Source organism: Buteo buteo, chromosome 29, assembly GCF_964188355.1.
Source record: "Buteo buteo chromosome 29, bButBut1.hap1.1, whole genome shotgun sequence".
In the NCBI taxonomy this organism is placed as follows: domain Eukaryota; kingdom Metazoa; phylum Chordata; class Aves; order Accipitriformes; family Accipitridae; genus Buteo; species Buteo buteo.
The window spans coordinates 50,313-70,398 of record NC_134199.1 but is presented as its reverse complement, the minus strand read 5'-3'; the positions used below and the strand labels follow the sequence as shown (position 1 = coordinate 70,398).

At 64.9% G+C, this 20,086-nt stretch overlaps 2 protein-coding genes across 4 annotated transcripts in view; one reads left to right on the top strand and one right to left on the bottom strand.

Annotated features, from left to right (window-relative positions):
- PLCB3 (phospholipase C beta 3) overlaps nucleotides 1–15,427 on the top strand; it is a 31,941-nt gene extending 16,514 nt beyond the window's left edge. The window contains exons 15-33 of one of the 3 annotated variants that reach the window (XM_075059502.1): nucleotides 201–296; nucleotides 895–965; nucleotides 1,591–1,687; nucleotides 2,167–2,251; nucleotides 3,193–3,317; nucleotides 3,827–3,981; nucleotides 4,492–4,653; nucleotides 5,151–5,250; nucleotides 6,110–6,214; nucleotides 7,342–7,433; nucleotides 8,172–8,304; nucleotides 8,563–8,598; nucleotides 9,175–9,316; nucleotides 10,338–10,452; nucleotides 12,565–12,641; nucleotides 13,138–13,212; nucleotides 13,486–13,543; nucleotides 13,823–13,909; nucleotides 14,474–15,427. In XM_075059502.1, the coding sequence (XP_074915603.1) occupies nucleotides 201–296; nucleotides 895–965; nucleotides 1,591–1,687; nucleotides 2,167–2,251; nucleotides 3,193–3,317; nucleotides 3,827–3,981; nucleotides 4,492–4,653; nucleotides 5,151–5,250; nucleotides 6,110–6,214; nucleotides 7,342–7,433; nucleotides 8,172–8,304; nucleotides 8,563–8,598; nucleotides 9,175–9,316; nucleotides 10,338–10,452; nucleotides 12,565–12,641; nucleotides 13,138–13,212; nucleotides 13,486–13,543; nucleotides 13,823–13,909; nucleotides 14,474–15,361 (2,699 nt within the window). In that variant the 3' untranslated portion in view covers nucleotides 15,362–15,427. Of the gene's footprint in view, nucleotides 1–200; nucleotides 297–894; nucleotides 966–1,590; nucleotides 1,688–2,166; nucleotides 2,252–3,192; nucleotides 3,318–3,826; nucleotides 3,982–4,491; nucleotides 4,654–5,150; nucleotides 5,251–6,109; nucleotides 6,215–7,341; nucleotides 7,434–8,171; nucleotides 8,305–8,562; nucleotides 8,599–9,174; nucleotides 9,317–10,337; nucleotides 10,453–12,564; nucleotides 12,642–13,130; nucleotides 13,213–13,485; nucleotides 13,544–13,822; nucleotides 13,910–14,473 lie in introns of all 3 variants that reach the window. The other 2 variants (XM_075059501.1, XM_075059503.1) reach the window with 2 other exon arrangements.
- A 363-nt stretch (nucleotides 15,428–15,790) lies between these two features.
- Nucleotides 15,791–17,678, bottom strand: BAD (BCL2 associated agonist of cell death). The gene is made up of 4 exons (XM_075059340.1): nucleotides 17,540–17,678; nucleotides 16,933–17,050; nucleotides 16,269–16,420; nucleotides 15,791–16,044 (listed from the first exon to the last, which is right to left on the bottom strand). Exons 2-4 carry the CDS (start codon nucleotides 17,030–17,032, stop codon nucleotides 15,916–15,918), a joined length of 381 nt encoding a protein of 126 aa, XP_074915441.1. The 5' UTR covers nucleotides 17,033–17,050; nucleotides 17,540–17,678; the 3' UTR covers nucleotides 15,791–15,915.
- Nucleotides 17,679–20,086: the final 2,408 nt, after the last annotated feature.

Below are 20,086 nucleotides of genomic sequence, written 5' to 3'. Positions count from 1 at the left end.
ACCCCAAACCTCACCTGCACCAACTCCCCCCAAATACCACCCCACCCCCGAACCCCCCATCTCCCTATATAGCACCCCAAAATCTGTAAGGAGCCCCCCCAAACTCTTCTACCCCCCCAAACTGTGTTATGCCCCCCAAAACTCCTGGGCACCCCCAGACTGGGCTTTGGGGTCCCCTCTCACATCCTGCTCCCCGACAGGCCCCCCCCTCACAGAACACTCCGAAACTGGGATCCCCCCAGTACCCAATGGGGAGGAGAAGGGGCCCAAGCTGGGTGAACCCCGAAAATCTATTGGTGAGTTTGGGGGTGCTGGGGGTGATTTGGGTGGGAGCTCAGAGGGATTTGGACGTGCCAGGGGAGATTTGGGGGTGCTGGGGGAGATTTTGGGGGGCTGAGAGGGATTTGGGGGTGCCAGGGGGAAATTTGGGGGTGCTTGGGAGGATTTGGGGATGCTGGGGGGGATTTGGGGGTCCTGGGGGTAGGTTTGGGGGTGTTTGGGAGAATTTGGGGGTGTTGGGGGCATTCATGGAGTTCTGGGGGGTGATTGCAGGTGCCAGGGGGAGATTTAGGGGTGCAGGGGGTATTCAGGGGGTGCCAGAGGGATATGGGGGTGCCAAGCAGGATTTGGGGGTGCAGAGATGTTCATGGGATGCTTGGAGGAATTTGGAGGTGCTAGCAGGAGATTTAGGGGTGCAGAGGGGATTTGGGGGTGCCAGGGGGAGTTTTGGGGGTGCTGATGGGGATTTTGGGGGGCCAGGGGGTGCCAGGGGGTGAGTTGGGGGGTGCAAAGGGGGATGGGGCGATCTGGGGGTACTAGGAAGTGATTTGGGAGTGCAGGGGGATATTGGGGAGGTGCGGGGGTCCCCCAAATTCACACACCACACCCACCCAGACCGCGAGGCTGACAGTGAGGAGGAGGAGGAGGAGGAGCTGCCAGAGATGAAGAAGCCGACGACGGACGAGGTGGGTGATTTTGAGGGGGGCCCTTGAGGGATTTGGGGGGCCCTGGGGAGTGATGGGAGGGGTGGGAGGGGTCTGGGGGGGCTTTGGGGGTGGTCTGGGACGGTTTTAGAGGGGCTTTGGGGGGTTTTGGGGTGTCTGGAGAGTTTGGGGGGACCCTGGGCAGTTTTAGGGAACCCCTGAGGGGTTTGGGGGGGCTGCAGGGGGCCCTGGGGTATCCTGGGCAGGGGGCGAGGTATGGGGGGGACGGCCTGGGGGACTTTTGGGGGACACTGGTGGGATTTGGGGGAGGCATGGGGTGTTGAGCAGAGCCAGGTGAATTTGGGGGGACCCCAGGGAGTTGGGGGGGACCTGGTGAGGTTTGGGGTTACCCCGGCAAGTTGTGGGGACCTGGGGGGGATTTGGGGGGACCCCGGAGAGCTTGGGGGGGGGCCCAGTGAATGTTTGGGGGACCTGAGGGAGTTTGGGGGAGGACCCCAGGGGGATTTAAGGGGACCCCAAGGAGTTTAGAGGGAGTTGGGGAGGTTTGGGGGGACCCCAAGGGTTGTTTGGGGGATCCCAGGAGGTTTGGGGGGGACCCCAAGGGGTTCTTGGGGCCCCCAGAGTGATTTTGGGGTGCGGGGCGCAGGGCACGGCCAGCAGCGAGGTGACGGCCACTGAGGAGATGTCGACCCTCGTCAACTACATCGAGCCCGTCAAGTTCAAGTCCTTCCAGGCTGCCAGCAGTCAGTGGGGTTTGGGGGGGTCAGAGGGGATTTGGGGGGGTCACGGGGGTCCTAGGGGGGGATTTCAGGGGTTTTAGGGGGGGCCTGGAGGGTTTTAGGGGGCCCTGATGGCGTTTGGGGGTGCCTTGGAGACCCTGCGGGGGTATTTCAGGGGTTTGGGGGGGGGTTGGGGAGATTTTGGGGGACGGTGAGGGGTTTTGGGGGGACCTTGATGTGGTTTGGGGGGGTCCTGGGGGGAATTTGGTGGGAGAGGGGGGAGTTTAGGGGGGGCTTGGATATCCGGGGGGGGGGGCGTTCAGGGGTTTGGGGGGCTTGGGGGTGCTGTGGGAAAGTTTGGGGGGGGGCATGGGAGGGGAGTTGGGAGGCTGGGATGTTTGGGGGGGGCTCTGGGAAGGTTTGGGGGTATTTTGAGGGGGGAATGGGGTTTTGGGGGGAACCCCTTGGGTGATTTGGGGGTGTTGCCCCCCCCCCCCCCCCAGAACGCAACAAGGCCTTTGAGATGTCGTCCTTCGTGGAGACGAAGGGGCTGGAGCAGCTCACCAAGAGCCCCCTCGAGTTCGTGGAGTATCCGCCACCCGGGGGGGGGTTTGGGGGGGCCCTGGGCTGGGGTGGAGGGGGGCTGGGGTTTGAGGAGACCCCCCTGGAATAGGGGGAACCCCCTTAAAGTGGAAGAGGGATGCTCTGGGGGGGGAAGATGGGTTTTTTTGGGGGGGCGTATGGTGCGTTTGGGGATGTAGAGGTGATTTTGGGGTGGGTTTGGGGGTGTGTAGGTGGGTTTTGGGGTGCTCTTGGGGGAAATAGGGGGATTTTGGGGTGCTTTTAGGGGATACAAGCAGAGTTTGGGGTCCATTTGGGGGTGTATAGGAGGTTTTGGGGTGTATTTGGGGGAGATAGAGGGATTTTGGGGTGCTTTCCAGGGGTAAAAGGTGGTTTTGGGGTACTCTTAGGGGTATACAGGGGGATTTGGGGTGCATTTGCAGGATAAGGAAAGTTTTGGGGTGCTCTTGGGGGAGACAGAGGGATTTTGGGGTGCATTAAGGGGGTATATAAGCAGGTTTTGGGGTGCATTTGGGGGTATACAGGGGGTTTTGGGGTGCATTTGGGGGTTGAGGTGAGTTTTGGGGGTCTCTTGGGGGAGATAGAGGGATTTGGGGGTGCATTAATTGGATATAAGCTGATTTTGGGGTGCCCTTGGGGGTCTGTAGGGGGTTTTGGGGTGCCTGGGGCTATTAGTGACTTCTGGGGAGCATTTTGGGGTGCACAGCTGGTTTTTAGGGGGTGTGGGGGAAGATGGGGCTGTTGGAGGGGGCAGAAGCAGGTTTTGGGGTGCTCTGGAGCTGTTTCGGGGTCTGTGGGGCAACCGGGGCAGGTGTAGAGGACGATGGGGCAGGTGTGGGGCCGATCAGGCTGTATGGAAGTGGTACGGGGGTTGGTGCGGAGCGGCTGTGGGGCGTCCGTGGGGCAGCTGTGGGGCAGCCGTGGGTCGCGTGGTCCTTGACGCTCAGGTACAACAAGCGCCAGCTGAGCCGCGTCTACCCCAAGGGCACCCGCGTCGACTCCTCCAACTTCCAGCCCCAACTCTTCTGGAACGCCGGCTGCCACATGGCCGCCCTCAACTTCCAGACCCTCGGTCAGACCCACGGCGCGACCCACGGCGCGGCCCCGACCCATAGCGCGGTGCCCACCCCCCCCTTCTCCATAGCGCAGCCCTGAGTGCGACCCACTGCCCACCCCCCAGCTCGTAGCGTGACCCATAGTGCAGCCCTGACCCACAGCATGGTCCAGCCCCATAGCGTGACCCATAGATGGTCCATAGTACAATCCGCGGTGCGGCAGACCCACGGCGTGACCCACCACGTGGCCCCGACCCGTAGCACAGCCCCACAGCACCCCATAGCCCCGTGGCACACCGTGCCTCTGACCCCCACAGCTGCACCGAGCACCCCACGGCTGTGACGCTGCCCCACGGCGCTGACCCCTGCCCCACACCTCTGCCCCACGGCGTGCCCCAGACGTACCGATATGGCCGAACCTGGGGCTGTTCCCAGTCCCAGCGCCCCCCCCCCCCCGAGCCCCTTCACAGCTCTGCCCCACGGCGCTGACCCCTGCCCCACACCTCTGCCCCATGGTGCGCCCCAGACGTACCGATGCAGCTGAACCTGGGGCTGTTCGAGTACAACGCTCGCTGCGGGCTCCTGCTCAAACCCGAGTTCATGCGACGCCGGGACAAAACCTTCGACCCCTTCGCCGAGGATCTGGTGGACGGGATCGTCGCCAACACCCTGCGGGTGCAGGTGGGGGGGGACACCCCAAAACTGACCCGGGGTGGGGGGGGGTCCCCATGGCCCCCCCAAATGGCTCCGGCCTCGGGCAGGAACTGCCCAGAGCCCCCCAAATGGCTCCGAAGGGGTTGGGAGTCCCTGCAGCCCCCGCCAAAATGCCTTTTGGGGGGGGGATATACCCACAGCCCCCCAAAACTGAGCTGGGGGGGTCCCTAGAGCCCCCCCAAAATTGATCCGGAGGGGGAGTCCCTAGATCCCCTCCCAAATGTCCCTAGAGGTGGGGAGGGGTCCCATTACCCCTAATTACCCCAGGGCACGGGCAGGTTTTGGGGTGCCAGGGCAGGTTTTGGGGTCCCCCCCAAGTCATCTCAGGGCAGTTCCTGTTGGAGTGCCGCGGGGGGCCTGGGGGTGCTGGGGGTGGGTTTTGGGGGTGTCAGGGCAGTTTGGGGGTGTCAGGGCAGGTTTTGGGGTGCTGGGGCTGGTGTTGGGGTGCCAGGCTGATTTTGGGGTGTCCCTCCCCAGGTGATCTCAGGGCAGTTCCTGTCGGAGCGCCGCGGGGGGGTCTACGTGGAGGTGGACGTCTTCGGGCTGCCGGTGGACACGCGGCGGCGGTTCCGCACCCGGCCCTGCCAGGGGAACCCCTTCAACCCAGTGTGGGATGAGGAGCCCTTCCTCTTCCACAAGGTGCCAAACTGGGGGGTACTGGGAGGGGACTGGGAGGGACTGGGGGCACTGGGAGGGACTGGGAGAGGGACTAGGGGGCACTGGGAGGGGCTGGGGGCACTGGGGAACCCCTTCAACCCCGTGTGGGACAAGGACCCCTTCCTCTTCCACAAGTTGCCAAACTGGGGGGCACTGGGAGGGGACTGGGAGGTCACTGGGGGGATTTAGGGGTCACTGGGAGGAAAGTGGGGGGAACTGGGAGGGACTGGGAGGGATTAGTAGGGGACTGGGAGGCACTGGGGGGCACTGGGAAGGACTGGGAGGCACTGGGGGGGCACTTGGAGGACTGGAAGGGAACTGGGGTGAACTGGGAGGCACTTGTGGGGAGCAGAAGAGAACTGGGGGGCACTGGGCAAGGATTGGGAGGGATCTGGGGGGCACTGGGTAGGGGCTGAGGGGAACTGGGAGGGCACTGGGAGGGAACTGGGAGGGCAGTGGCGAGGCGGGTGCCCCCCCAGGTGGTGCTGCCCTCCCTGGCCTCCCTGCGCGTGGCCGCCTACGAGGAGGGCGGGCGCTTCCTGGGTCACCGCGTCCTGCCCGTCGCCGCCCTGCGCTCCGGTGAGGGGGGGCCGGGGGTGGGGGGGGGGTCCCCAGGGGTGGGGGGGGGTCCCGTGGGTGGGGGGGGTCCCCGTGGGTGGGGGTGGGGGGAGCAGCCGTAGGGTCGGGCCTACCCACAGTGTTGTGGCAATGGGGCCTGGGGGTGCCAGGCCGACCCACAGTGCCCTGCACCAGCTTGTTGCCACGGTAACAGCGCTCAGGGCCTACCCAGAGTGCCCTGCTGCCAGCCTGTTACCATGGTAACAAGGGTTTGGGCCTACCCACAGTGCCCTGCTGCTGGCCTGTTACTATGGTAACAGTGCTCAGGGCCTACCCACAATGCCTTGTGCCAGCCTGTTACCATGGAAACAGGGGGTCTGGGCCTACCCACAATGCCCTGCTGCCAGCCTGTTACCATGGTAAGAGCGCTCAGGGCCTACCCAGAGTGCCCTGCTGCCAGCCTGTTACCATGGAAACAAGGGTTTGGGCCTACCCATAGTGCCCTGCTCCCAGCCTGTTACTGTGGTAACAGTGCTCAGGGCCTACCCATAATGCCCTGTGCCAGCCTGTTTCCATAGTAACAGGGGTCAGGGCCTACCCATAATGCCATGCACCAGCCTGTTACCATGGTAACCAGGGTTTGGGCCTACCCACAGTGCCCTGCTGCCGGCCTGTTACCATGGTAACAGGGGTCTGGGCCTACCCACAATACCCTGCTGCCAGCCTGTTACCACATTAACGGGGGTCTGGGCCTACCCACAATGCCGTGCAGGGCCTGCTGCCATAACAACGGGGGGGGGGGGGTTGTCCCTGTCCCCAGGGTCAGGTTTGGGGGTGCCCGGCCTTACCCAGCCGCCATGTTGTTTTCCCCCTCCCTCAGGCTACCACTATGTCTGCCTGCGCAACGAGAGCAACCAGCCACTCTGCCTGCCCGCCCTCCTCCTCCACACCGAGGCCTGCGACTACGTCCCCGACGGCCACCAGGGTGCGGGGGGGATGACGATGACACCCCCAAAACCGGGGGGGGGGCCCAAAACCCAGGGGACCCCCCCCCAAGGCCTGGAAGGCGGGGGGGGGGGCTGCAGCCCCAGGGTGGGACTTGGGGCAGCCCCAGCGGGTGTTTATGAGGGTTTGACCCCATTTTTGGGGGCCCCCCTCTTTTTTGGGGGTCCCCTTTGCTTTTTGGGGGTTCCTCTGTGAGTTGGGGTGGGGGGGAACCCAAAAGTTTTGGGGGGGGTCAGGAACCCCATGGCTTGGTGCTGGGTGGAGATCAGAGCAGCTCCAGCACTCATTTGTGAAGGTTTGACCCCATTTTGGGGGTCCCCCCTCTTTTTGGGGGTTCCCTGTGGTTTTGGGGGGGTTCCTGATTTGGGGGGGGCACCCCAAAAGTTTGGGGGCCCGGGGGGGGGCCAGCAACCCCAGGACTCGGTGCTGAATGGTGATCAGGGCAGCCCCAGCACCCCTTCGAGAGGGTTCACCCTATTTTTGGGGGTCCCCTCCACTTCTGGGGGGTCCCCTGTCCTTTTTAAGGGGTCCCCCCACTCTCTGGGTGTCCCCATTTGTGGGGTGCCCCCTAGTTTGGGGGTGCCCATTTTGAGGGTGTCCCTCACTTATGGGGTGTCCCCATATTTGGGGGGCTCTCATTCCTAGGGTATCCCCCTTTTGGGGATGTCTCCCATTTTTGGGGTGCCCCCACTTTTGGGTGTTCCTTATTTTTGGGGTGCCCTTATTTATGGGCTTCCCCCCATTTTTGGGGGACCCTCCCCATTTTCCCCATTGTTGGGTTGCCTCATTTTTGCCCCCCCCGTACCCCCAATTTCCCTCATGTTCGAGATACCTCACTTCCCCGCCCCCATTTTTGGGGTGCCCCCCACTTCCCCCATTTTTTGAGTGCCCCCCCATCCCATGATGGGGATCCCCCCCTTTTTGGAGGTGTGGCCCAATATTTTGCGGGGGGGTGGATCGTGTCCCACCCGTCAAAAGTGGGGCAGCTCCCTTTAGCCCTATCACTCCTTTCTTGGGGTGCTCCTATTCGTGCTGGGGGGGGTCCCCCTTTTTTGGGGGGGGACCCCTTCCCCCCCAGTCACTCCCCAATTCTTGTGCCCCCCCCAGATTATGCCGAGGCTTTGATCAACCCCATCAAACACGTCAGCCTGATGGACCAGCGCGCCCGGCGGCTGGCTGCCCTCATGGGGGACGGCGAGGTTGGGGGGTCCCCAAGGGTTTTTTTGGGGGGGCCCTGAGGGTTTTGGGGGGCTCTGGGGGGGTTTGGGGGGACCCTGGGAAAGTTTCAAGGGGTTACAGAGGTTTTGGGGGGGGGGGGAACAGGTTGGGAGGGGAGGTTTTGGTGGGGGACTGGGATGGATGAGCAGGGACTGGAGGATTTTGGGGTGTCATGGAGGGTTTGGGGGGGCCAAGGGTTTTTTTAGGGGGTCCCAAGGGGGTTTTGGGGGGTTCCCAAGGGATTTGGGGGGGTCACAGAAGATTTGGGGGGTCCTTGGGACAGGTTTGGGGGAGGTTGAAATCGTCTTGGGGGGCTGGGATGGATGAGAGTGGGAGGATTTGGGGGGTGTCCAGAGGGGTTTTGGGGGGGTCCCCAAGGGGGTTTGGGGGGGGCACGGGGTTTTAAGGGGGGGCTGTGGTGGATTTGGGGGGGTCTCAGAGGGGCGGGGATGGATGAGGAGGGTGGGAGGATTTTGGGGTGTTATGGAGGATTTGGAGGGGCTGAGGGGGTTTTGGGGGGCTGGAGCGGTTTTGGGGGGGGCAAGGGTTTTGGGGGGGTCCCAAGGGGGTTTTGAGGGCCTGGAGGGGTTTTGGGAGGGTCCCCAAGGGGTTTGGGGGGGCTATGGTGGATCTGGGGGGGCCCTTGGGGATTTTGGGGGGCCCCGGGGGGGGGCACAGATGATCTGGGGGGGCCCCTGAACCCCACCTCTCTTCCCTAGGAGAGCCCCGAAAAGCCCCGTGAGAGCCCAGGGGGGGCACGAGGGGAAGCGGCCGCCGACCCCCCCCCAGAGCCCCGGCCCCCCCCCACCCCCGGGGTGCCCCCCCCCGGACCCCCCCCTGTCTCCAGCCCAGGTAAGGGGGTGGTCCCCCCCAAATCCCCCTTCTGGGGCCCCCCTAAAAGCCCAGCGCAGATGTTGGAGTGGGGGGGTCCCCCAAATAAATCCTTCCCTCCCCCAAGACCCCCCCATTGGGGGTCCCCAAGTTCTTCCTTCCCCTCATCTGGGGGGGCTCCCAGTTCCCTGGGGGCCCCCACAAAATCTGGGGGTGCTCAAGGTGGGGGGGACACCCTGGGGGGCTCCCCCCTTATTTTTTCTCCCACCCCCCCCTCAGGGCAGAGGGATGACCTAATCGCCAGCGTCCTCACAGGTAAGATTTGGGGGCCCCTCCCCGATTTGGGGGGACCCCCCCAGCTGCACCCCTAATACCTGGGAGGAGTCCCCCAAATCTCCGTCCTTGGCCCCCCCCCAAAATGATCCATGGGGTGCTTTATGGGGACTGTAGCCCCTGTTTGAGGGGTTCGGGGGTCCCCCAATTTGTTGTGCCCCCCCCGGGCGTTTTGGGGACCCCCCGCACCCCCAAATCCCCCCCTGAACCCCCAAATTCTCCTCCTCCAACACATCTTCACCCTGGGTCACCCAAAAGAGACAGAGTGCCCTGGCACGGCCGTAGCCCCCATTTTCAGATCATGGGGGGGGTCCCCCAAATTGCTGTCCCCCCCTGAGGAGTTTTGGGGGGACCCCCTGCACCCCCGAATCCCCCCTACACCCCCGAATCCTCCCTGAAACCCCGAATTCCCCCTATTTACTACCATGGAACATCCAGGTTGCTCCTAGAAAGCTGTAGCCCCCATTTTCAGGTTATGGGGGGGGGTCCCCCAAATTTTCATGCCCCCCCGCGGGGGGGGAGTTTTGGGGACCCCCCCGAACCCCCAAACCCCCCCAGAGGTGTCCCCGCAGTCGGTGGAGGAGCTGCGGCAGCACAAGGCGTACGTGAAGCTTTTGAAGCAGCAATACCGAGAACTGAAGGAATTGCGCAAAAAACACGTCAAGAAACTCGTGGCTCTGCACAAGCGCCTGGCAGCCAGGTGGGACCCCAAAATCTGGCACCCCAAAACCCACACCACCACCCCCCAGCACCCCAAAATTTCCCCTGGCCCCCCCCCAAAATATCAAACCCCACAGGTCCAAAGCTTGCCCCCGGCTCATGAAGCTGGCGGGGGAAGCCCCAAAAAGGGGCACCCCAAAAACCGGGGTCACTCCAGCACTGGCCCTGGGGAACCCTAAAATGCTCTGGGACCCCAAAATGCCCCAGGGGACCCCAAATTTTTTTGGGACCCCCCCCAAAATGGAGCTGGCACCCCCAAACTGCCCCCCACTTGTCCCAGGGATTGAGTGGTAGATTAAGAGGGTCAGAGTGGGGGTGAAGCCCTAAAAAGGGGCACCCCAAAATGTGGGGTCACACCAGTACTGACCCTGGGGAACCCCAAAATGCTCTGGGACCCCAAAATGCCTGGGGGACCCCAAAATTTTTTGTGACTCCTCCAAAATGGAGCTGGCACCCCCAAATTGCCCCCGACCTGTCCCAGGGATCTGGAGCAGCAAATTTAAGAGGGTCAGAGCAGGTGGAACCCCAAAAAAGGGGGGATCCCAAAAATGGGGCACCCGCAAAACCACGGTGCTCCCCCCCAAAGAGCCATGGGGGTACCCAAAGCAATGGGGGTGCCCCCCAAAATCCTGGGGTACCCCCAGATCTTCCCTAAGCACTGCAAGAGCAGGTGGGACCCCCCTGAAATGGGGTGCCTGGGGAACCCCAAAGTGAACCACCCCCCGCCAATCACCCCAGGGCCCCCCCAAAATGAACCCAGAGGACCCCAAAACCCCAAGGGGGGACCCCAACCAAACCATCCTGCCCCCAACTGGGGGTCCCTCCAAAACAGCTGCCCCCCCCCCCAAAAAAAGCCACCCAGCTCCCAAATGCTGTTGGTTGCCCTCCAAAATCTCCCCCACGGGGCACCCCAAAACCGTGACCCCCCCGCGATATTGGGGGGGGAGTGGGTGCCCCCAAAGGGGGGGGTGTCCCCTAATTTGGGGTGTCCCCCCCAACAGCGCCAGCAAGTCGGCGGAGGCGGGGGGGCAACGGGCGGCGCTGCGGGGGCTGCTGCAGCTGCGGGAGGAGCAGCACCACGCCGAGCACGGCTGCAAGCGGGAGCACCTCCGGCAGGTACTGGGCGTACTGGTTTGTACTGGTTTGTACTGGGAGCAGTGGGGAGAGCAGGGGCTGGAGCAGGGCTGCAAGCGGGAGCACCTCCAGCTGGTACTGGGCATACTGGTTTGTACTGGGAGCAGTGGGGAGGGCAGGGGGCTGAGCAGGGCTGCAAGTGGGAGCACCTCCGGCAGGTACTGGGTGTACTGGTTTGTACTGGGAGGGACTGGGAGCAGTGGGGAGGGCAGGGGGCCAAGCAGGGCTGCAAGTGGGAGCACCTCCAGCTGGTACTGGGCATACTGGTTTGTACTGGGAGCAGTGGGGAGAGCAGGGGCTGGAGCAGGGCTGCAAGTGGGAGCACCTCCAGCTGGTACTGGGCATACTGGTTTGTACTGGGAGCAGTGGGGAGAGCAGGGCTGCAAGCGGGAGCACCTCCGGCAGGTACTGGGCGTACTGGTTTGTACTGGGAGCAGTGGGGAGGGCAGGGGGCTGAGCAGGGCTGCAAGCGGGAGCACCTCCAGCTGGTACTGGGCGTACTGGTTTGTACTGGTTTGTACTGGGAGCAGTGGGGAGGGCAGGGGGCCAAGCAGGGCTGCAAGTGGGAGCACCTCCAGCTGGTACTTGGTGTACTGGTTTGTACTGGGAGCAGTGGGGAGAGCAGGGGCTGGAGCAGGGCTGCAAGCGGGAGCACCTCCGGCAGGTACTGGGCGTACTGGTTTGTACTGGGAGCAGTGGGGAGAGCAGGGGCTGGAGCAGGGCTGCAAGCGGGAGCACCTCCAGCTGGTACTGGGCATACTGGTTTGTACTGGGAGCAGTGGGGAGGGCAGGGGGCTGAGCAGGGCTGCAAGTGGGAGCACCTCCGGCAGGTACTGGGTGTACTGGTTTGTACTGGGAGGGACTGGGAGCAGTGGGGAGGGCAGGGGGCCAAGCAGGGCTGCAAGTGGGAGCACCTCCAGCTGGTACTGGGCATACTGGTTTGTACTGGGAGCAGTGGGGAGAGCAGGGGCTGGAGCAGGGCTGCAAGTGGGAGCACCTCCAGCTGGTACTGGGCATACTGGTTTGTACTGGGAGCAGTGGGGAGAGCAGGGCTGCAAGCGGGAGCACCTCCGGCAGGTACTGGGCGTACTGGTTTGTACTGGGAGCAGTGGGGAGGGCAGGGGGCTGAGCAGGGCTGCAAGCGGGAGCACCTCCAGCTGGTACTGGGCGTACTGGTTTGTACTGGTTTGTACTGGGAGCAGTGGGGAGGGCAGGGGGCCAAGCAGGGCTGCAAGTGGGAGCACCTCCAGCTGGTACTTGGTGTACTGGTTTGTACTGGGAGCAGTGGGGAGAGCAGGGGCTGGAGCAGGGCTGCAAGCGGGAGCACCTCCGGCAGGTACTGGGCGTACTGGTTTGTACTGGGAGCAGTGGGGAGAGCAGGGGCTGGAGCAGGGCTGCAAGCGGGAGCACCTCCGGCAGGTACTGGGCGTACTGGTTTGTACTGGGAGGGGCTGGGAGCAGTGGGGAGGGCTGTACTGGTCCATGCTGGTGTGTACTGGGGGCATCTGCAGCCCCAGTAGCCGGTAGGGCCATACTGGTTCTTCCTGGTTTGTACTGGGGTATTGAAACCCAGCAGCCGGGAGGGCTGTCCTGGCCCGTACCAGTATGTACTGGTCTGTACTGGGATGTGCGCAGCCCCAGCAGCTGGGAAGGCCATACTGGTCCTTACTGGTCTGTACTGGGATATTGAAAACCTAGCAGTAAGGAGGACTGTACTGGCCCGTACTGGTGCATACTGGTCTGCACTGGGGGTGCGCGCCGCCCCAGCAGCCGGGAGGGCCGTACTGGTCCTTACTGGTCTGTACTGGTCCGTACTGGTCTGTATTGGTCCTTACTGGTCTGTACTGGTCCGTACTGGTCTGTATTGGTCCTTACTGGTCTGTACTGGTCCGTACTGGTCTGTATTGGTCCTTACTGGTCCGTACTGGTCCGTACTGGTCCGTACTGGTCCGTACTGGTCTGTACTGGTCCTTACTGGTCCGTACTGGTCTGTACTGGTCTGTACTGGTCCTCACTGGTCTGTACTGGTCTGTACTGGTCCGTACTGGTCCTTACTGGTCTGTACTGGTCCTTACTGGTCTGTACTGGTCCCAGGCCCAGCAGCGCCTGCGGGAGGTGGCGCTGGAGGCTCAGGCCGCCCAGCTGAAGCGCCTGCGCCAGACCAGTGAGAGGTGGGTGCTGGGGGCACTGGGGGGCACTGGGGGGGGTCCCATGGGTGCGGGGCGGTGCTGGGGGGGGTGCTGGGTGCTGGGGGGGGGGTCCCAAGGTGGGGGGGGGGGCATGGTCCCTGGGGTGGGGGGGTCCCGTGGGTTCTGGGGGTCCCCGGGGTGGGGGGAGTCCCAGGGGGGTGTCCCACGGGTGCTGGGGGTCCCCGGGGTGGGGGGGGTGTCCGTAGGGATCCTGGGGGTGCTGGGGGGGTCCCCAAGGTGGGGGGTGCTGGGGGGGGGGCACAGGGTGCCCTGAGGGTGCTGGGGGGGGTCCCTGGGTGCTGGGGTCTCATGGGGAGGTGCAAGGCCGGGGGGGGGGAGGATCCTGGGGATGTTTGGGGGGGTCCCCAGATTTGGGGGGGGGGGGGCTGAGAGGGTGTTGGGGGGGGTCCCAGGTTGGGGGGGGTCGGGGTGCGGGTGGGTGCGGGTGCCCCAGGGCGGCGGGTGCCGCAGGGAGAAGAAGGAGCTGCAGAAGATCCTGGATCGGAAACGCCACAACAGCATCACTGAGGCGCGGGGGCGGCGCCGGGGGGGGTACGGGGGGGCCCGTTTTTTTTGGGGGGGGGGGGGCTATAGGGTGCTATAGGGTGCTATGGGGGGGGGCACAGCACCTGGGGAGGGATGGGGAGGCTGTGGGGAGGGAGGGGGGTGTTGGGGGGGGAGGCACTTGGGGGGGTGGGCACCTTATTTTGGGGGGGGCAGCTTATTTGGGGGGGGCACCTTATTGGGGGGGTGTCAATTTGGGGGGGGTGTCCTGGGGGTGCTGACACCCCCCCCAAATTGTGCCCCCCCCCCCCCCCCCCCAAAGGGAGCTGACAGAGATCAACCGGCGCCACATCAACGAGTCGGTCACCTCCATCCGCAGGGTGAGCCCCAAAACTGAAGGGGGGGCATCCCAAAAATGCCCCCCACCCAGGGAACCCCAAAATTCCCGGGGGGCCCCCCTTAACCCCCCCCTTCAAAAACAGCCCCCCCAAAACCCTGCACCCCCCCAGTCAATACTCTCTAAATACTTGACCACCACCACCCCATTTTGGGGTGCCCTATAATTTGGGGGGGCCCCTCCCATTTTTTGGGGGGTATCCCCCCATTTAGGGTGGGGGCATTTTGGGGTGCCCCCACTCATTTTTGGGCCCCCCCCCCAGCTGGAGGAAGCGCAGCAGCGGCGGCAGGAGAAGCTGCTGGAGGGACATCGGGGGGTCCTGGAGCAGATCCAGGAGGAGGAGCCCCGGGTATGGCGGGGGGGCACCCCAAAATTTGGGGGGGGGCAGAACACTTTGGGGGGGCCCTGAGCGGGGTTTGGGGTGCTTAGAGTGGGGGGGGGCTGCGATGGAAGTTCGAGGGGTGTTTCTGGATGGGGGGGGCAGATGGGTATTTGGGTGCAGCTTGGGGGTGTTTTGGGGGTCTGGGGGGGATTTTGGGGTGCCCTGGGAGTCTTGGGAGAGGATTTTGGGGTGCCCTGGGGGTCTCAGGGGGGATTTTGGGGGTACTGGTGGTCTCGGGGGAAGATTTTGGGGCACCCTGGGGGGATTGGGGGTCTGGGGGGGATTTTGGGGTGCCCTGGGGGTATTGGAGGGATTTTGGGGTGCCCTGGGGGTCTCGTGGGGAATTTTGGGGTGCCCCGTGGAGACTGGGTGTCTCGGGGGGGGTTTGCCTTGGGGGTCTTGGGGAGGATTTCGGGGTGCCCTGGGGTCTCTCCAGCCCCCCCACCCCGGGGGGGAACTCCCTGTAGGTTCCGGGCAGTCCCCTCAAAGTTTTGGGGTGTCCCCCCCCCTATTTCTCTCTCCCCCCCCCAGCTGGCGCAGGAGCTGGAGCGGGGCCGGGAGCTGGAGCTGCGGGCGCTGCCCCAGGAGGTGGGGCGGTTCCTGCAGGCCCAGGGGGGGGCAACGGGGGGACCCCCCCCCCGCACCCCCAAACCCCCCCCGGAACCCCCCCCGGGGACACCACCGTGCTGTGAGGGGGGGGGAAGGGGGGCAGAGCCCCCCCAACTCCCCCCCCCTAATTTGAGGGTGCTTGGGGTTTTGGAGGGGGCCTTGAGATTTGGGGGGGCCCCTTTGAGATTTGGGGGGGCCTTTTGGGGACCCCCGGGGTTACTTTGGGCCCCCCCCCAATTTGGAGGAGGGGGGGGGGTCCTGTGCCATTTGGGGGGGCCCCTAAACATCAGAGGCCCCCGTGAATTGGGGGGGGACCCTTTAAGGCCCCCCCACCCCCTTGGGTACCCCCAAATATTACGGTGCCCCCCACACACACTTCAGGGCCCCCCCATTTTCACTGCAGGGGGGGTCCTTTGCACCCCACTTCAAAAACCACTAAAGGGGGGGTGTGTCCCCCCAACCTCACACTCCACCCCCCCAATTTTGGGGTCCCTCCACTTTTTGGGGGGGCCCACACCATGGGGGACCCCCCAAAATTTGGGGGGAGGCTGCTTCACGACACTAAATCACCTCCTTTCCACGCTTCCTTTGCCCCCCCAAATTTGGGGGGGGAAAACAAGGTGGGGGGACCCCCAAATCCACCTCACACTTGGGGGGGCCCCCAAATCCTCCTCCCCCCCTAAATTTGGGGGGGCTGCTACAAAGGGCTATTTTTTTAACACCCCCCCCCAAATTTGGGGAGGGGGGGAACCTGTCTGTCCTGCTCTGCTGTTGGGGGGCCCCCCCAAAATTGGGGGACCCCTCCTTTAATCGTGGGGGGCCCCCCCAAATCTGGGCCCCCCCCCTTTGTACAATAAGAGTCTTTTTATTCTTCTACGGAGCCGCGTGTGTTTTAAGGGGGGGCACATTTTCGAGGGCGTCCCCCCAGATTTGGGGGGGGCTGCAGGTGCTGCTGGCAGGGGGGGTGCCTACATTTGGGGGGGATGCGTGGGAATGGGGGTACCCCAAAACATTCTGCCCCCCCATTTTGGGGTGCCCCCGTTTCTTCTTCATTTTGGGGGTGCCTATTTCCTTTTGGGGGGGCACCTCAGTCTGGGTGCCCCCCTCCGATTCTGGGGGTACCCCCTCCATTTTTGGGGTGCCCCCTCCATTTTGGGGGTCCTCCCCATTTTTGGGGGTGCCCCCCCCGTTTTTGGGGGTGCCCCCCGGCCGCCATTTTAAGCACAAACCACCCAAACGCCATTTTAAAAAACCACCACTTTTATTGCCCCCCCACCCCCCCAGCCCCTTTCCCCTGCAAAATGAGGGGGGGCCCCCCCCAAAAAAAATGTTGAGGGGGGGGCCCTGGGGTGGGGGGTGGGGTCTCAGGGCGGGGGGGCCGGGGGAGCGGGGCGGGGGGGGCGTCGGGCCCCCCACCAGGCCCGTAGGGTCTCCCGCCACCCCCCCTCCCGCCCCGGGGGGGCCCCCCCCAGGCTCTTGGGGCGCGGCAGCACCTGCGGGGGGGGGGGAATATGTCAGTGTTGGGGTCCCGTCCCCAACGCCCCCCCTTGTCCCCCACCCCCCCATGACCCCCCACTCTGTCGTCCCCACCACTGCCCTGAGCCCCCCAAGTTGCCCCCCCAGCTCCCCCAAATTCCCCCCCCATCCCTCATGTCCCCCCCCCCATGTCCCCAACATCCCCCCCCCCCGTGTCGTCCCCCCCCGTGTGCCCCCCCACCTGGAGCTGGAACTCGTCGCTCATCCGCCGCAGCTGGCGGCCGTAGCGTCGGGCGGCCCAGAGCACGGGGGGGGCCGAACGGGAGCGACCCCGAAAACCGGGGGGGTCCCCGGGACCCCCCCCCGCCTCCGATCCCAGCCGGCCACGCCCCTCTGGAAGAAGGGGGGGGGGCACAAATAAAGAAGGGGAGGTGTCAGGGATCTCTATGTCACCCCACCATGGGTGCCCCCCCCAAATGCAACTCATGGGGGGTTTGGGGTGCCCCCCCCCTTCCAGGAAAGGAGAATAAGGGGAGTGGGTGCCCCCCGCAAAACCTGGGTGCCCCCTCCCCAACCTGGGTGCCCCCCCATCCCCTTTTCTAGGGTGCCCCCCCTCCCCACCCAAACCAAGCTCCACTCCTGGGGGGGGGGTAATGAGAGGTTTTGGGGTGCCCTCCTAAATATTTAGGGTGTGTCCCCCCCCAAAAACAAGGGTGACAGCAGGTTTGTGGGGAGCCCCCCCCACCCAGGAGGGATATTTGGGGTGAATCCCCCCCAAAATGGAGGGGGGTGTTGGGTGCCCCCCCCCCAGGGTGCCCTGCCATGATGGGGTGCCCCCACCCTGGGGGGGGGGGGGTATGGAAACACAGCCCCCCCCCCAATAAAAGGAGGAGGGGGGGTCTCACCTGCTGTGGGGGTGCCGGGCTGGCTGGGGGGGGGCGAACCCCCCCAGGGGGAGGCGGGGGGGGAGCCGGGCTCCTCCGGGAACTCCTCCAGGCTGAACATCCTCACGACATGGCGGCCCTGGGGGGGGCAGGGGGGGTCGGGGGGGTCCTGCACCCCCAAATCCAGCCCCTCCCCCCCCCAGTACAAACTGGCGCAGCCCCCACCTCGGACCCCCCCCCATCCCCTTGGGGGTCCTCCCAAACTGGCCGTAACTGACGACCCCCAGACCTGCCCCCCCCCAAAAACCCAGGACACCCCAAAACCATCATGCCCCCCCCGGTAAATGTCCCCCCCATAACTGCCCCCCCCCCAGTACCAGCCCCTCCCGCACAACTTGCCCCCCCCAGCCGCGTCCGGGACCCCCCATAACCACCCCGGGACCCCCCATAACCGCCCCCCCCATAACTTGCCCCCCCATAACCGCCGTGCCCCCCCCCCGCGACCCCAGTACGTGTCCCCCCCATAACCGGGACCCCCCCCAACCAGGACACCCCACAACCGTGTCGTGCCCCCCCCCCCCAGCCGGGACCCCCCCCCATAACCGCCCCCCCCCCCCCCCGGCCCCACCTCGGGCTGCGCCGCCGCTGCCGGGCCCGTCCGCCGTCACCTGAGTGATTGGCAGCTACGCCGGCCAATCACCGACGGGAATCCCGCCTCCAGTCCAGGCGACGTCACCACGTCCCGGGCACGTCGGGGTGCGGACCCGCCTTTTTCTTCCCCCGCCCACCCTCCCTTAAGTGGGCGGGGCCGGAACGCGGCCTCAACCCGCCCGCAACCGAAATGGCGGCGGCGGCGCTCTAGCCGGCGCGGGCGGCCTCCTCTCTATGGTGGCCGTATTCCCGCCGCCGGACGAGGGGGCGGAGCTACGCCATTTGCGTAAGCGACCACCGGGGGGGGGGGGAGCCCCCAAACCCCTCCCAGCCCCCCCAAACCATGCCCCTCCCCCCAAGGTGCCCCCCCAGCGCCCCAAAACCGCCCCCTGCCCCCCCATCAGCCCTGGAGACCCCCCCCCCAGCAGCCCCCCCCGGGAATTTTGGGGTGTCCCCTCCCCCCCAGGGAGACCAGTGGGGGGATGGGGGGGTCGCTGGGAGGTTTCGGGGGGGGTCTCGGGGTGTCAGGGGTCAGAGGTCACGACACCCCCCCCCCCCCAAAGTGGACCCAGGCGTCCGGGCCCCTCCCCCCCGGTGGGTGCCTCATGGAAAGGGCCCCGGGGCCGGACTGGGAACCTCCCAGTATCGACTGGGAGCGACCTCAGCCCGCCCTTGGCCTGACTGGGGGGGACTGGGCGGGGGGGGGGCACCAGTACAGCCGGCAGCAGGACAACCAGTACAGCCAGCACCACGGACACCAGTACCACCAGGGACACCAGTACCACCAGTACAGCCAGCACCACGGACACCAGTACCACCAGGGACACCAGTACCACCAGTACAGCCAGCACCACGGACACCAGTACCACCAGTGCAGCCAGCACCACGGACACCAGTACCACCAGGGACACCAGTACCACCAGTACAGCCAGCACCACGGACACCAGTACCACCAGGGACACCAGTACCACCAGTACAGCCAGCACCACGGACACCAGTACCACCAGTACAGCCAGCACCTGTACAACCAGTACAGCCAGCACCAGGGACACCAATACGACCAGTACAGCCAGCACCAGTACCACCAGTACAGGCAGCACCACGGACAGCAGTACAGGTGGCACCAGTGGGACCAGTATGGCCAGCGACAGGGATACCAGTATAACCAGTACAGCCAGTGGCAGTACAGCCAGTACAGCCAGCACCACGGACAGCAGTACAGGCAGCTCCAGTACAACCAGTACAGCCAGCACCAGTATAACCAGCACAGCCAGCACCAGTACACCCAATACAGCCAGCACCAGCGACACCAGTACAGCCAGCACCAGTACAACCTCTACAGCCAGCACCAGTACAACCAGTACAGCTACTGGCAGGGACACCAGTACAACCAGCGCCAGGGACACCAGTACAACCAGCACCAGCGTAACCAGTACAACCAGTCCAGGCAGAGAGACCAGTGCCGGTGCCACCAGTCTAAGCCGTACCAGTGTCCCCAGTGTCCCCAGTACAGCCCATCCCAGTGTTCCCCGGTGCCACCAGTTCCAGTGGGATGGAGGGGAGTTGGGGGGGGGATGTGGACCCGGGGGGGGGTGTCACGTGGGCAGCTGACGTCATTGGCGCGGCCGGTATAAAAGCCGGAGCCCAAACCGGGGCAGGGACCGGAGCCGGAGCAGGGAGTGGAACCGGATCAAGGCCCCGAACCGGATCGGGCCAGAACCGGATCAGGGACCGGAACCGGATCAAAGACTAGAACCGGATCCAGGACCGGAACCGGATCAGGGACCAGAACCGGATTGGACCGGAACCAGATTAAGGACTGGAACCGGATCAAGGACTGGAACCAGATCAGGGGCCAGAACCGGATCAAAGACTGGAACGGGATCAAGGACTGGAGCTGGTATAAGGACAGGAGCCGGATCCGACCAGAACCGGATCAGGGGCCAGAACCGGATTAAGGACCGGAACCGGATCAGGGACTGGAGCTGGATTAGACCAGAACTGGATTAAGGGCTGGCGCCAGATTAAGGACCGGAACCGGATCAGGGACCGGAGCCAGATCTAACCAGAACCGGATCAAGACCCGGAGCCGGATCAAAGAGCAGAACCGCATCAAAGTCTGGAACCGGATCAGGGACCAAAACCGGATCAAAGACCTGAACCGGATCAAAGACCCGGAGCCGGATCCAAGACCCGGAGCCGGAGCCGCCCAGAACCGGATCAGAGCCTGGAACCGGATCGAGGCCCGGAGCTGGAGCCGCCCAGCAGCAGCTCAGAGAGCAGGAGGTCCCGGGGGGGCCCGGGGGGGCCCGGGGGGGCCGGGATGAGCGGGGGGGCCCCTCGGGGATCCCCCCTCCAGCACCGCCCCTCGCGCCGGGGACGGCGGGCCGGGGGGGTCCCGGGGGGAGCTCGGGGGGGGCCGGTGCCCCCAGGGAAGCTGCAGCTGCTCGAGCGTTTCTTCACCCCCCCGGGGCCCCCCCCGGGCACCCCCTCTTCCTCCCCCTCCCCCTCCTCCTCCTCTTCC

Coding starts and splice junctions, on each gene's coding strand:
- BAD (XM_075059340.1), bottom strand. CDS start 17,032: ATGTTCAGCCTGGAGGAGTTCCCGGAGGAGCCCGGCTCCCCCCCCGCC. Junction 16,421..16,932: donor GCCCGGCACCCCCACAGCAG/GTGAGACCCCCC, acceptor CCCTTCTTCCAG/AGGGGCGTGGCCGGCTGGGA. Junction 16,045..16,268: donor GCGACGAGTTCCAGCTCCAG/GTGGGGGGGCAC, acceptor CCCCCCCCGCAG/GTGCTGCCGCGCCCCAAGAG.